General features: G+C 33.8%; 2 protein-coding genes across 7 annotated transcripts; both read right to left on the bottom strand.

The window, feature by feature from the left end:
• Positions 1–240: 240 nt before the first annotated feature.
• LOC122305735 lies at positions 241–935 on the bottom strand. The gene is made up of 2 exons (XM_043118295.1): positions 869–935; positions 241–760 (listed from the first exon to the last, which is right to left on the bottom strand). Exons 1-2 carry the CDS (start codon positions 906–908, stop codon positions 288–290), a joined length of 513 nt encoding a protein of 170 aa, XP_042974229.1. The 5' UTR covers positions 909–935; the 3' UTR covers positions 241–287.
• A 5,538-nt stretch (positions 936–6,473) lies between these two features.
• Positions 6,474–13,286, bottom strand: LOC122304233 (cellulose synthase-like protein E1). 6 transcript variants are annotated; one of them, XM_043116376.1, is made up of 8 exons: positions 12,899–13,282; positions 12,446–12,773; positions 8,641–8,781; positions 8,338–8,469; positions 8,023–8,223; positions 7,648–7,878; positions 7,219–7,566; positions 6,474–7,132 (listed from the first exon to the last, which is right to left on the bottom strand). In XM_043116376.1, exons 1-8 carry the CDS (start codon positions 13,168–13,170, stop codon positions 6,587–6,589), a joined length of 2,199 nt encoding a protein of 732 aa, XP_042972310.1. In that variant the 5' UTR covers positions 13,171–13,282; the 3' UTR covers positions 6,474–6,586. The 6 variants fall into 6 exon arrangements, with proteins under 6 accessions (XP_042972310.1, XP_042972307.1, XP_042972311.1 ...); XM_043116373.1 differs by having other exon boundaries at positions 8,011–8,223; XM_043116377.1 differs by having other exon boundaries at positions 12,446–12,770; positions 12,899–13,280.
• Between the last annotated feature and the right edge of the window lie 314 nt (positions 13,287–13,600).

Raw genomic sequence — 13,600 nt, forward strand, 5'->3', positions numbered from 1 at the left:
ACATCAGGTGATTTTTTCAAATCTCCAGCCACTCTTGTCAGGTCACGGACGGATCCCATTATTATTTATTTATTTATTTCAACTATCTACAGTGTCTACTAACGCACCGTTTTATTCATTCCACACCCCCCAACTAGTGAGAGACATAGTCCTCAATGAATCGAACGAAAGAAAACAAAGTGCACAAAACTCAGCAAGCAAAACAAACAATCAACATGAAATATAAAATCAAAGCAAACAAATAAAAACAAAGCAAGTAAAGAAAACTGTAAAGGAGGAAAAACAAATCAAGACACTTCCCTGGGATTTACAATGTACGGCCCACTCCATCGGGATTTGCAAAATTTTTGAAACTGTTTTCTTTGCTCGGAGAGAAATCGACGTTTATTTTGGGTGGACCATTCAGAAGGCATTCGCTTAGTCTCTTGAAGTGGTAAAGAAGAATCTGCAAAACAATCAAAAAATTCAAAGTCATCTTTATGCAACGGAACCAATCGCTGAGGAAAAGGAGCAGGTATAGGACAATGAATTTTCTCATGCTCATCAGAAACATGCTCTCCATCTTTATTAGAAGGGTTAGAGACCTTACCAGAATTGTATGGCTCATGTGCTGGAATGTCTACCACCTTACCGCTTCTTAAAGTAGTCACCGCTTTGACCGACTTTAAGTTAGGATCCTCACTTATTGCTTGCACTTGATGAGGCTGCCCTTGTGGATTTGGTTGTGACTGTGCAGGAAATTTACCCTCCTCTTGGGTACTTAAAGATGTAGTTAGCCTTGTGAGGGAACTCCGTATGTCATTAATTGCCAATGAATTCTGATTGTTGAGTGTTGCTTGAACTTGCATGAATTGTTGAAGTGTCATACTCAGCTGCTGAACTGTATCTTCAAATCCCTTCTTTTGCATTGGAGGTGCTTGAATTGCCAGTTGAGAGGGCTCTGGGGCTAGGTTGCTGAAGTTACATGTTGGTCACCCCTCCAACTGAGAATTGGGTGGCTCCTCCATCCTGGATCATAAGAATTAGTGTAAGGACCAGAATCATTAGATTGGTCCAATAACACTTCCTTGAAAGCAGGGATCGTGGGATATTCATTAGTTGAATGCCCACGATCCTCACATATGTCACCCTTCTTAGAAAATTTAGGGACAGTATGCACTTCATTTACTTTCTTCAATTCCACGGCTTCCACTTTTCCAGACAACAAAGTTAATTTAGCACGTAAATCATCATCTTCATTCAAAGTATGTTTTCCATGACTAGACTCAACTTGCCTAGACCTATCATGCACATCAGTTGTGTCCCAAGTTTGGGCATTTCCAGCAAGATAATCAAAATATTCAAACGTCTCCTCAGGTTCTTTGTCAAAAAAATTTCCATTACACATGGTTTGTACAAATTGGCGCATTTTAGGTGTCAAACTTTCATAAAAAAAACTAATCACACGCCAATGTTCATAACCATGGTGTGGACATGAATCTAATAGATTTTTGAATCTTTCCCAACATTGATAAAAAGTTTCAGAATCCTTTTGAGAAAAATTCATGATCTGTCTTTTCAAAGCATTTGTCCTCTGTATTGGGAAGAATTTTTTCTTTTCAAAAATCCTGCTTGCATCTCTTGCCATGTACGTATGGTTCTAGGTTTCAATGAATTCAACCATGTTTTAGTTTTATCTTTTAAAGAAAATGGGAACAACTTAAGCCTTATAACCTCCTTAGTGCAAGTCCGGTCCATGAATGTAGAACAAACCTCTTCAAACTCTTTGATATACAAATAAGGACTTTCTGAATCCAAGCCATGAAACTTGGGAAGTAATGGAATCATTCCAGGTTTGAAATTAAAATTGTTTGCATTCAAAGGTTGAATTATGCATGAGGGTGTGCTAGTTCTAACAGGCTGAAGATATTCTCTAAGTGTCCTGTTTGGATTCTCCACTTCACTATCATGATGCTCATTTTCAGCCATGATGCTATCAGTGTCTGATGATGATTCTACAGAAGATGATGTAGAGCTAAAAGATGTCAATGATTCTGTCCTAAACAGTTGAGATGTATGGTCTCTAGTCCAACTAGTCATACAAACAAGAGCAGGTAATCAAAGACCATGAAAAATAAACAGAGCGAAGGGAAAAAGATTAGATGTCACCCAGGCTGTGAAAAGGTTCACAGCTCCACAACGTCCTCTCTTCTCAATCTACCCGTTTGATCACGTTGCCACGAGATCATTCGTCATAGAGGATCGAGTACATTCAAAAAGTAAAAGCAAAAATACAAAACAAGCAAGAAAGTAAAAGAAATTTTTTTTTTCTTTTTTTGGAACGAGATTACCAAATGGTATGAGTATGGAAGCAATGTTACATGCTCTGTTTTTTTTTTCTTCCGTGAAAAATTGTACCTGCAAAAAGAATATAAAAAACAATTAGCAAAAGATTTCTAAGATAAAAAAAAAAATTATCACACGTTGCAATCCCCGGCAACGGCGCCAAAAACATGTTGCGACTAAACTCTGACTCAAATTACTGAATCAAAAATCTAGTGCAGTTTTACCTGCAAGTATACAGGTGTTGTAGTATCTTACAGGATCGAATCCACAGGGATTGACTTTTGTGATAAAGAAAATGAATTCAGACAATGAAACGAAATTATTAAAAGAAACGTACAATCTAATATAAAGATGTGGAGAAAGACTAAGGTTTCGAGGATCCGTCTAATAATTTATGATATTGTTTCCGATTGATTTACTTCAATTAAACTAGAATAATGATTCCGTTTAATTGGAAGATTTAGCACTTAAGATCAAGAAAAACAGACGCTTATGATCGAGCATGAACGATTGATGATTAAAACATTTATAAATCTATTTGAATACCACAGGGATTCCTCAAGCATTCACTATATTCAGAAATCACCATGAATCAAGACGAGTATATAGATAATCAAAATATCCAAATAAAATCTTTCAATCGATCAAGCTCGTAGAATAAATTTTACGAGGATTCGGAAACAATATGTAAATCATTAAACTTCACCTCTAACCTTAGTATGAAAATTTAGCCAAACATATTTATTACAAATACTATAGAAATTAAGTAAACATTATCCATGATAATATTAAAATAAAACTCAAGCTAAAATGAAAACAACTTAGATCATAAAACAGGAAATTGAATTAAAAAAAAAAACTCCCCTAAAGACCAGTCCGTTCCGTAGCTCTTCTTCCATCCAAGCCAGTCCGTTTGCTTCAAACCAGCTCCTTCTTTTTCATCTAAAGCCAGCAGCAGCTCCTTCCTTTTTCGTCTAAAGCCAGCGGAAAACCCCATTTAATCATGCACCAACCACTTCTCTCACATCCAAGTAAATCCAATGAAATCAGAAAATATACCAGCTTCTAATCCCACCGACTTTCCTCTCTCCCTTCTTTCACTTCTTTCACTCACCTGCACTTCACTTTTCAGTAAAATACAATCTCATCACTTTCCAGCACAACACTTCTTTCTTCTCAGCACATGTCAACTCTTTGTATGACATTGATTCTTCATTTTGTGTCTCCCTTTTCAGCTGCCAAGCTTGAATTTTATTTAAACTGAAAATAAGAAGAAAGAAATAACACTCAAAAATAAATTATCAAAAACAGACTATATATGTGAGGAAATATTGTCTCATTAAATCATAATTAAGCATAAACATGATATCAATCAATTAAAAATCACAACTCGTATTTATGCTTATTAATCATTTTTTTATCTAAAACTAATAATAGTGCCACGAAGAATTTAAAATATATTGGTTTTAAATAGCTAAAACATGCAATAGTTCAGCTCAATCAGTATTTTACAAGATCATTGCAAAGACTCTTGCAAATAGGCTTAAAAAGGTAATGGATGAGATCATTTCAAGAAGCCAAAGTGCTTTTATTCCTGGGAGGTTGATATCTGACAATATTATTGTAGCTTATGAAGTGTTGCATACTATGAAGTGTAGACAGAAGGGTAGGGTAGGAAGTATGGCTGTGAAGCTGGATATTTCTAAAGCCTATGACAAGGTTGAATGGGGATACCTTGAAGCAGTAATGAAAAAACTTGGATTTGGGTCTAGATGGACAGGATTGATTATGAGCTGCATTTCATCAGTATCTTATGCTACTATTGTAAATGAAAGGCCAGGTGAGTACTTTATACCTACTAGAGGATTAAGGCAAGGAAATCCATTGTCTCCTTACCTATTTCTTCTACATGCTGAGGGACTTAGCACAATGCTTGAAAAGGAAAAACAGAAAGATGAAATTAAAGGGATGACAGTGGCTAGAGGTGGGGTTAAGTTGACTCATTTGCTATTTGCAGATGATTGTCTAATATTTGGGAAGGCTACATGGAAGGAATGGAGGAAGATCAGTGGGATATTGGAGGTATATGAGAAGGCATCTGGCCAAAGCCTTAACAATCATAAGACAACAATACTATGCAGTCCTACTGCTGATTTGAATGTGAGGAATGCAATAATTAAGGATTGTGGGGCTCGTGTGCAGAAAAACTGTGAAAAATATTTAGGCCTACCAATTATGGTTGGTAGGTTTAAATATCAATCTTTTAGTATGCTCAAGGATCGTGTGTGGAAAAAACTAAGCAATTGGAAGAATCAATTCCTCTCTCCATTGGGGAAAGAAGTCCTTTTAAAGGCTGTTATACAAGTTGTTCCTACCTATTATATGGGTGTATTCAGACTACCAAAGAGATTATGTAATGAGATAGCTTCACAAATGACTAAATTCTGGTGGGGGTTTAAACAAAAGGATAACAGAATACAATGGAAGAGTTGGGCCAATATGAGAATGTCAAAGTGGGATGGTGGGCTGGGATTTAGAGAGTTGGAAGCTTTTAATCAAGCTCTCCTTGCAAAGCAATGTTGGAGGGTGATGATAAATCCTTTGTCTATAGTTGCTGTAGTGTTGAAAGATAAATATTTCAAAAATGCTGATATATTGAATTCCTCTTTAGGATTCAAACCCTCTGTGATATGGAGAAGTTTGTGGGGTTCTCTTAATCTGTTGAATGAGGGGCTGGTTTGGAGGGTTGGTGATGGGAAGAGTATAAGAATCTAGAAAGATAAGTGGATACCTATGGTGTCACTTATAGAATTCAATCACCAATAAAAATGTTGAATGCTGAAGCAAAGGTGGAAGAGCTAATAAGAGTTGAGAGAAAGGAATGAAATATTGAACAAGCAGGTGTTTAATGAACATGAGGCCTCAACAATTTGTAAATTACCTGTTAGCTTTTCTGGGCTCCCTGATAAACAAATTTGGGCATTTTGAAAGAATGGTATGTTCAGTGTGAAAAGTGCATATCATTTTGAAGTTAACAGAAAAAGAAGGGAGAAAGGGGAAGTATCAAGCAGGTCAAGTGAAGTATGGAAGGGGTTATGGAGAATGAATATTCCAGGGGTAGTCAAAATCTTTGTTTGGAAGACTATAAACAATTGCCTACCAACTAAGATGAATTTAAAAAGAAGAACTATTCTAAAAGTAGTTACTTGTCCAGTTTGTAAAAATATGGATGAGTCTGTATGTCATGCTCTATGGAGTTGTAATGGGGCAAGTGATGTTTGGGCGAGTGAAAGGAGTCGAGTGCAGAAATGGCAAAGTAGTGAAAAAGATTTCTTTGAATTATGGTCTGACTGGGTCTCAAAATTGCCTCTAGATTAGTTAGAGGTCATGGCTGTGGTGCTGAGAGGAGTTTGGTTAAGAAGAAATGGGTTGGTTTTTGAAAATAAGTTTGAAGGTCCTAATGTAGTTTTTAACAAAGTTGTTGAATGCTTGTTAGAGTACCAATTGGCACAAGTTAAGCAAGGTAAAGCTTAAGAAACTGGTGGAGCTCAGAGTAGCAACTGTCATCATTGGAAATTACCAGTGGGTGATATGGTGAAGGTGAACTGGATGCAACTTTGAAGTCTAGTGAAAACAGAGGTGGGATTGGGATAGTAATTAAAGACAGTTATGGAGAGGTGTTAGTTTCTCTATGCTATCCGAAAGAATATGTTGCAGATCCTGTTATAGCAAAAGTTTTTACTTTATGGAGGGCCATGAAGTTATGTGAAGAGCTACATTTCAGGAATGTGCAACTGGAGAGCGATGCATTATTTGTTGTTAAAGCTGTTAATAGTTCAGAAGTGAATTGGGAATGGCATGATCAATTGATTGATGATTTAAAAGCTGTATTGAACAATAGAAGGAACTGGAAAGTGGTACATGTGAAGGAACTTATAATAGTGTTGCTCGTAGTCTTGCAAAGTTATCTTTAAATGTAAGTGAAGAGGTAGTGTGGATGGAAGATCATCCTAAGGAAGTTCTTGAAAATGTTGTTTTTGATAAACAGTGTAATATGATCAATATATGAATACAAGATGCAGGTTTCGTTTCAAAAAGAAAAAAAAGTATAGACTTTGTTCGTAAATATCAAGTGCTAATATCCGTGATTTTCAGAAACTGACCACTATAATAGATAATGCCATGGAAGTCTGCATTGAGAAAGGTAATTTCAACATATTTCTTTGCTAGCAGAAAGTCTTGCTTGGCATTTAGAGAGAACTTAATAACACGCTAACGCACAAGCCAAAGCCGCAAACATAAGTGACCATTGTGTCACTGAACTTGGCATCCTGCCCTCGTCTTTCCTGAGGAAGAGACCTTGATAAACAGGGAGGCTGATAATAACCAGGAGAGCACATAGAAGAATCTGCAACGTAAATGGGTTTGAAAACCAACTTTGCATATCCATAAGCACCCTCTTCATTCCTCCAACAAAACAGAATGCGTTTAGCAATGCCATGGTTGCTATAACGGTAAACATTGGGGAAGAAGCACCGAATTCCATGAGCTCCTGCTCACATCTCTGCGACACATCCGTTTCAGCCACCTTTGCCGTGATGGCGAAGGCCGAGTCCGTAAATCCCATAAGTTTTAGGATGTTGTCAATGAAGGCAAAGAAGTAGGAACTGATTCTTTTGAATAGCCACATCCTTTGTTCATTCCACCAACCTTGGAATGTGCCCCCACACCAAACAAATTCTCCAAGACTGTATGCCCGGTGGACAATGATGACGAATGCGAATGGTAGCACCCATGCGCTTGAAATCTGTTAGTGTAAGATGATTTTATTCTTAGAAAAAAATTTAGGAGCAACCATAGACAGGTTTGATTCAAATAAGGCGATTTTCGTACCTTAGGAAACAAGGGGATGCCACTAAGCAGGCACAAGGATGGTACTGCAACATAATACAGTGTGGCCAAGCAGTTTGGAGCCCATAGCAAATAGGGACAGTAGGAAAGTTGAAGTTTGAGGGGAATCTTTTTATACCCATACACAAAGGGACAGTACCTTGAGACAAAGATCTGAAAATCACCTTCACTCCATCTTCTGTGCTGTATAAGTGTCTGCAGTAATGTAGTGGGCGCAAGTCCGAGGAAGCCCTTCCTTTCTGGATTGAAATAGATGGATCGCCAACCTCGACATTGTATAGCTAGTCCTGTTATGACATCTTCCACTGGACAGCCATATTTCAGACCCATCTGCAAATCACACGATGCATATGAAGGTTCACATGGAGTTAATTAGGAGAGAGAGAGAGAGGGAGAGAGAGAGAGAGAGACCTCGTTTCCCCATTGGGCGTACTTCTCTTCATAGGTACAACTTGCAAGGACTTTGGAAGTATCTTCTAGGACACTCGCAGTCTCTTCCATTTTAATGTCATTCCATCCCTTCCAATTTTCCTTACATTCCTGATCACTATACTTCTGTCCACAAAGAGCGTTTCTTCTGTGAAAGCACCCAGTACCAATAAAGCATGGTCCTCCATTCCCGTCAAATCCATGAATCTCCACCTATATTAACATACCACACACAAATTCCGTTTTAAGTATTGTACAATTATCAGGAGCGTAAATGCATGCATGTTTAATTAATTTAATCATTTAAAATCAATACTGAATGTTAGTGGTTTTTTGTATGCTTAACCCCGAGATTACGTTCAAGGAACTGCCGTAGACATCGTTCTTCGTAAGGTTCTCGAAGGACTGTGGAAACTGTACGAAGCCAACTTCGTGACCCTTCTCTTCATCCATGAAAAAACACACAGCATCCCTCATTGACTCCGAATTGTTTGAATACATGTCGCAATCCAAAATAAGAATTATGGGGCCATTGCTTATCCTCGATGACACCCTTATCTATATATATTTTTTTACCATAAAAGATTAATTGGACCTGAATGCATCAAATATACAATTAAAAGCTTTTGATGTGGATTTATATATATATCTATGGCGTGCGTACGTACGTACCAGTGCATTTACGGATCCTGCTTTGAAGTTGTGGTGGTATTGTGGTCTCTTTTCACGTGCTAAGTATACCAAAGTTGGCAATGGCTGTCCTTCAATGTCTACAGCCTTGGGGTCTTTCGCATGGACAAGTATCTGTGAATTAGTCACACGCACAACTCTATTAATTAAGCCAGCAAAAGAATTGCGTAAATCTTAGAGAAGTACGTACTAAATATTAATTCAATCTCATCATGTATAATATTATATATATATATATATTTATTTTATATATGACATGAGTGACATTGTAGATCAAAGTACTACTTGAAGAATGGTTTGATGATAACGTCGGCTTGCGACCGAATTCCACTCTCTGAATCCCTTGTGTTGTTTGCGTATTTCTTCTGAAATTCGGCCGAGCTTTGTGGTGGTTTCAATCCGTTTCTTCATGCCTTCATATGATTTCTATAACATGAAAAAGAAATTACTTTCTTTCCAATTCGATTGGGATTGAAAATAAATGAAAAATGTACTACAAGATGCTTGGCATTCATGATCAGCGGATTTTAGATACTAATATTGGTGATCTCAAGGAAAAATTAAAATCTCGATCAAATCTGTTTTGCAGAGGGCCAAATCATTTTCTGTGGAGTATAGAACAGGCCGAGATCATCAACTGCTCCGATAATATATATCTATACACACTACAAGAAAAATGACATTTCACGATCAATTTATAGCAACGAAAAGATTATTAGCAACCAAAAATTTAGTTGTTAATAATTTTTTCGTTACTATAAATTAGTCGCAAAAGGTTATTTTTCTTGTAATAACATGTAGTTGGGTTCTATTACAGGACATATATATTTATATATAATGTATTCAATACGTTAATAAACTCATGACTTGTAAATAATTTTTTTCGCTCATTAATTAAATAGTAAAATGTTTTTCTAGAATGAGGTTTGAGTGTTTTTTTTTTTTTTTTAACTTAAGTAGAGAGAGGTTTGGGTTGCGTTTAGACAGTAAAATGATTTTAAATATTTTGTTAAAAATAGTGAAAAAATAATGAAAAAGTAATAATAAAATATTAAATAATAATAAATAATAAAATAATAATAATAAGTAGATAAAATATAATTATAAAATAATAAATAATAGATAAAATATAATTATAAAAGAATAAAATAGATAAAGCGGTCGACAGTCTCTGTTGATGCATTTCAAATTATTTTATCTAAGAAAACAGGAACTGGGAAACTCTTTTGGAAGAATAATTTTTAAATAGAAAAATTTTCTGCAGGCTCTTTATAAAAAATAAATCTCATTAAAAAAATAATTTTTATACTTACTTTAAATAAAGGCAACACTTTTATATATAAAAATTTATCTGATACTTATCTATTTAATATTTGTATAAATTATTTATATTTTTAAAATGAATAATTCTATTTTAATTTTTTATTTTAATCCGTTAATATATTTAATTTTTTTATTTTACATACTGATTAAAGAAATGACTAAACAAAAAAATGAATAGAAAAAATTTAAAGCAGGAACACGCCAACTACCAGTTCAATGTTAAAAAAATTTGAATAAAACAATTTAGAAAAAATCTATACAATTTTTTACTATTTACACAATCTCTATACACTATATTTTTTTAAATTTTTATTATTATTTTATCAAATATTTAATATATGAATAATAAATAAAAGAATTGAATTAATTTAAAAAAAATAAACTCAAAATTTATTTTTAAAAAATTAAAAATTTGAAAAAAAAATAATATACAAAAATTAAGAAGTTGTATAACATTACTGACTGTCAATTTCCTTGATCACTCTTTCAAAATATGTCAGACACACGCTGATCAAATTTCAAGTGTCGGCGCCAGTTCTATCCAATTTTACATGTCTGGGCGAATCATCTACAGTAAACACAAAAAGAGACAGCAGTTATTGTGTGGCCAGTTAGCCATCAAACTCTATCGGTCAATCCATCCCCACTCATCAGTGCAAAAGCTAGCGCATCTTTAAAGATAATCTTTAGAGCACTCACGCTCTTGTATAATACAAAAAAATATAAAATATTTAAATAATTATTTATAAAATAAGTTTTATTGGATTATGTATAAGAGTTTATAAAATATAAATTATTATAGTAACTCGTTACATATAATGGATACTGTTTATCTTTCAAATAATTTTTTAATTACCTATATTTCATTTATTCTATCCTTTCCTTTTACCTTTTTTATATTTAAATACAAATTCTTTTTATGATTATCATTTAAAATACCTCAATTTTATATTTTTTAAAAATATCTTGAAAATATTATTTATCTATTTTTTCATATTTGATTTTATTTTAAATTCTTATTTAATTTATATAATTTTATTTTGTGTGTATAGGACTGAATTATATTACATTGTTTATAATAATATATATATTGTAAATATAAAAAATTAAAATTATATGGATGTTACAAATTTATTAGTAGAAAGGAAATGTTTAAAAAAATATTATTTAAATGATATGAAGAAAAAAATAGATAAGCTGATGTATGATAAATTGTAAAAATGAGTACATAAAATAGAAAAAGTGAGTTTTGATTATATATTTTAAAGGATAAAATGGAGAACCCATTGAGAGTGTTCTTAAAGAGGGTTTTCAAACTCCTAACCTTCATTTTAGATACTATAAATTATACTAATCAGGCTACAAAATTTTGGCGCATGCGTTTAATAATTAGATTAAGACATGAATTGTAATATGCACCAATATTATCTTCAGTACCATGGAATAATACATATATATGTATGTATATATAACCAACATACGAGTGCGTCAAAGTAATTGTGAAAGTTACGTACGTACCGTACGTGCGAGACCTAGCTGGTTCAGGGAAACCATCATGCATCTTTCTTATTCAATCTGCATATATGCATGTCTATATATCGACAAAACTTGTGTAGATTTTCCAAACGACCGGGGGACAAGTTTTGGAAAAACGGAAGTACTAATACCACCACCACTCATTTATGAGATATATATATATATATATATATATAAGCGAAATATCTTCACTAGGCATAGCACTAAGAATCTTTCATACTTAAAGGAATGGTTTAGTTATATAAAATTAAACTATCTCATATCATATCATAGTTATATAAAATTAAACTATCTCATATAATATAATAAATAATTCAAATTTTTTAAATCTTAAAATAAAATTAAAATTAAAAAATTATATTATAAGAATATTTTATTCAATTTTTAACAAAAAAACTTTATTTCTTATTATACCAAATGAGACTTTAATTACACTCTATTTGTGGCATGTTCACTAGTGCCATGACATTTTCCACGAAAAAGACAACAACAATAATAATGATTGGAGAAAATAATTAGAATGGTTTTGGAGAGTCCTTACAAGACATGATGAAATTTTCCACCAAAAAGACAACAACACTATTGATTGGAGAAAATAATTAGAGTGGTTTTGTAGAGTTCTTACAAGAAAACTATTTATTTGCTACTAATTATTTTATATTCAAATGACTATTTTTTATCAAAATTAGTCTATTCTCATAATAAATAATTATTTTTATCGCAAATAATTTTTTATAAATGCTCAATTTTTTTTATAGTAAAGAAATGGTATAGTACGGCTCTTAAATATTTGTATATCTTCGTTCTATATATTTGGAATATTACTGTCATCTAGAATTTAAAACTAATATTAAAAAAAATGGTAATATTTGATAAAGTATCGCTACTATATATATTAAGTAGTTGTAAAATAAATTTTAAATAATTATATGAAAATTTACTATTTTTGTACGGTTTCTCATCGAGTAGCAACTGTATGCACTCTCAAAATATATACTATATCTCATGTACTCCCTATTCGCATATAAAAAAGACTCTGTTAGTCGGTCTTCAATCGAGGAAGTAGTGAGCGATTCTTTTCTTTACCCCCCCTAATTTTATGATTGGCTTTCTTTTTTTTAAGAAATGGTTTAAAAACTCATTTTAGTTCTTAGCAATGGTTACCAATTTTAGTTCTTAGCTAGGAAAGATCGAAGGAAATCCATATATGGAGTTGAAGAAGGAGATTTACCTTGATGGAGGACCTCTCCTTGGCCTTGACAGGATCCTCAAGTGGCTCAAGTACAGCTGTTCGGAAATAAGCTTCCGGAGATCTTGGTTCCACCTTGAATTTCTTGCAAAAGGGAAGCCAAATCTTTGAGAAACTTGAGGCCTCTACCATCGCGTAGAACGTCAAATCGGAACCACCATCGTCGGAGAGATAAACGTTTAGCTTTTGTGGTGGATAGTCATAAGCCATGACTGATAGAACTGTGTTGATCACCATAGCCGGTGGTTCTATCATGGGGTCCGCTGTGCATACGAATATGTCTATGTTCGGCAAAGCCTCTTCGTATCTGCTTCTCTTACGACCAAAATTAATTAGCATGTAAACCTCGTACGTACCATGTAAATATGAGAGAGAGAGAGAGAGAGAGAGAGAGAGAGAGAGAGAGAGAGAGAGAGAGAGAGAGAGAGCTGGTACCTGATGGACAGCCTATCTTTGAAAGTGCAACGGTAGATGGGATTCCACCGGACAACTAGAGTCATAAACCAATAAAAGCAAAACCAAAGCTCTGAGAGAAACAATCCTATCCAAGCCCATCTTCCGGCTTCTTCTTCTGATGGTATATTGCTCACTCTATATACAAAGATGAAGCATATACCCACGAAGAGCGAAAGTGCAAATAATTGAAAAGCAATACGTGCCTTTGCTGACTTTGTCGCATAAAGCGGAAGATGATGGTTTTTTTCCATGATCTCTCCTTCCCTCCCTTCCTCTCAATCTCTCTCTCTGGTATGCTGCTTAAAATGAGCAGGAGTGCAGATGTTTATAGCACTGGCTAGCAAATGCTGGAAAGGTTGAAATCCAACAGCTAGCATATGCTGTAGGAGGGCCCAAAAATGGAGACCGATGATAAAGTTATTATAAGTACAAACACGTGGAGACTGGCGGATCCGTCAATTGTTTTGCGACGGTCATATTTATATAAAATATAAAATAAATAAAAAATATAAATAGATATAAAACTATATCTTGATAATGTATTACATTAATGTAAAAATAAAATTTTAAAAATACAACTTAATAAATATTTTAAATTTATGATGATAATATTTCATGTAATAATATTCATCGAATCCATTATTATTTTGTAATGAAATATTAGAATTTAATTTTTTTAAT

Source organism: Carya illinoinensis, chromosome 3 (assembly GCF_018687715.1).
Source record: "Carya illinoinensis cultivar Pawnee chromosome 3, C.illinoinensisPawnee_v1, whole genome shotgun sequence".
Lineage (NCBI taxonomy): Eukaryota > Viridiplantae > Streptophyta > Magnoliopsida > Fagales > Juglandaceae > Carya > Carya illinoinensis.

Coding starts and splice junctions, on each gene's coding strand:
- LOC122305735 (XM_043118295.1), bottom strand. CDS start 908: ATGCAAAAGAAGGGATTTGAAGATACAGTTCAGCAGCTGA. Junction 761..868: donor AGATACAGTTCAGCAGCTGA/GTATGACACTTC, acceptor CTACATCTTTAA/GTACCCAAGAGGAGGGTAAA.
- LOC122304233 (XM_043116373.1), bottom strand. CDS start 13,170: ATGGAAAAAAACCATCATCTTCCGCTTTATGCGACAAAGTCAGCAAAG. Junction 8,782..12,445: donor AGGAGAGGTCCTCCATCAAG/GTAAATCTCCTT, acceptor TTCATGTTATAG/AAATCATATGAAGGCATGAA. Junction 7,879..8,010: donor CCTTGAACGTAATCTCGGGG/TTAAGCATACAA, acceptor ATGTTAATATAG/GTGGAGATTCATGGATTTGA.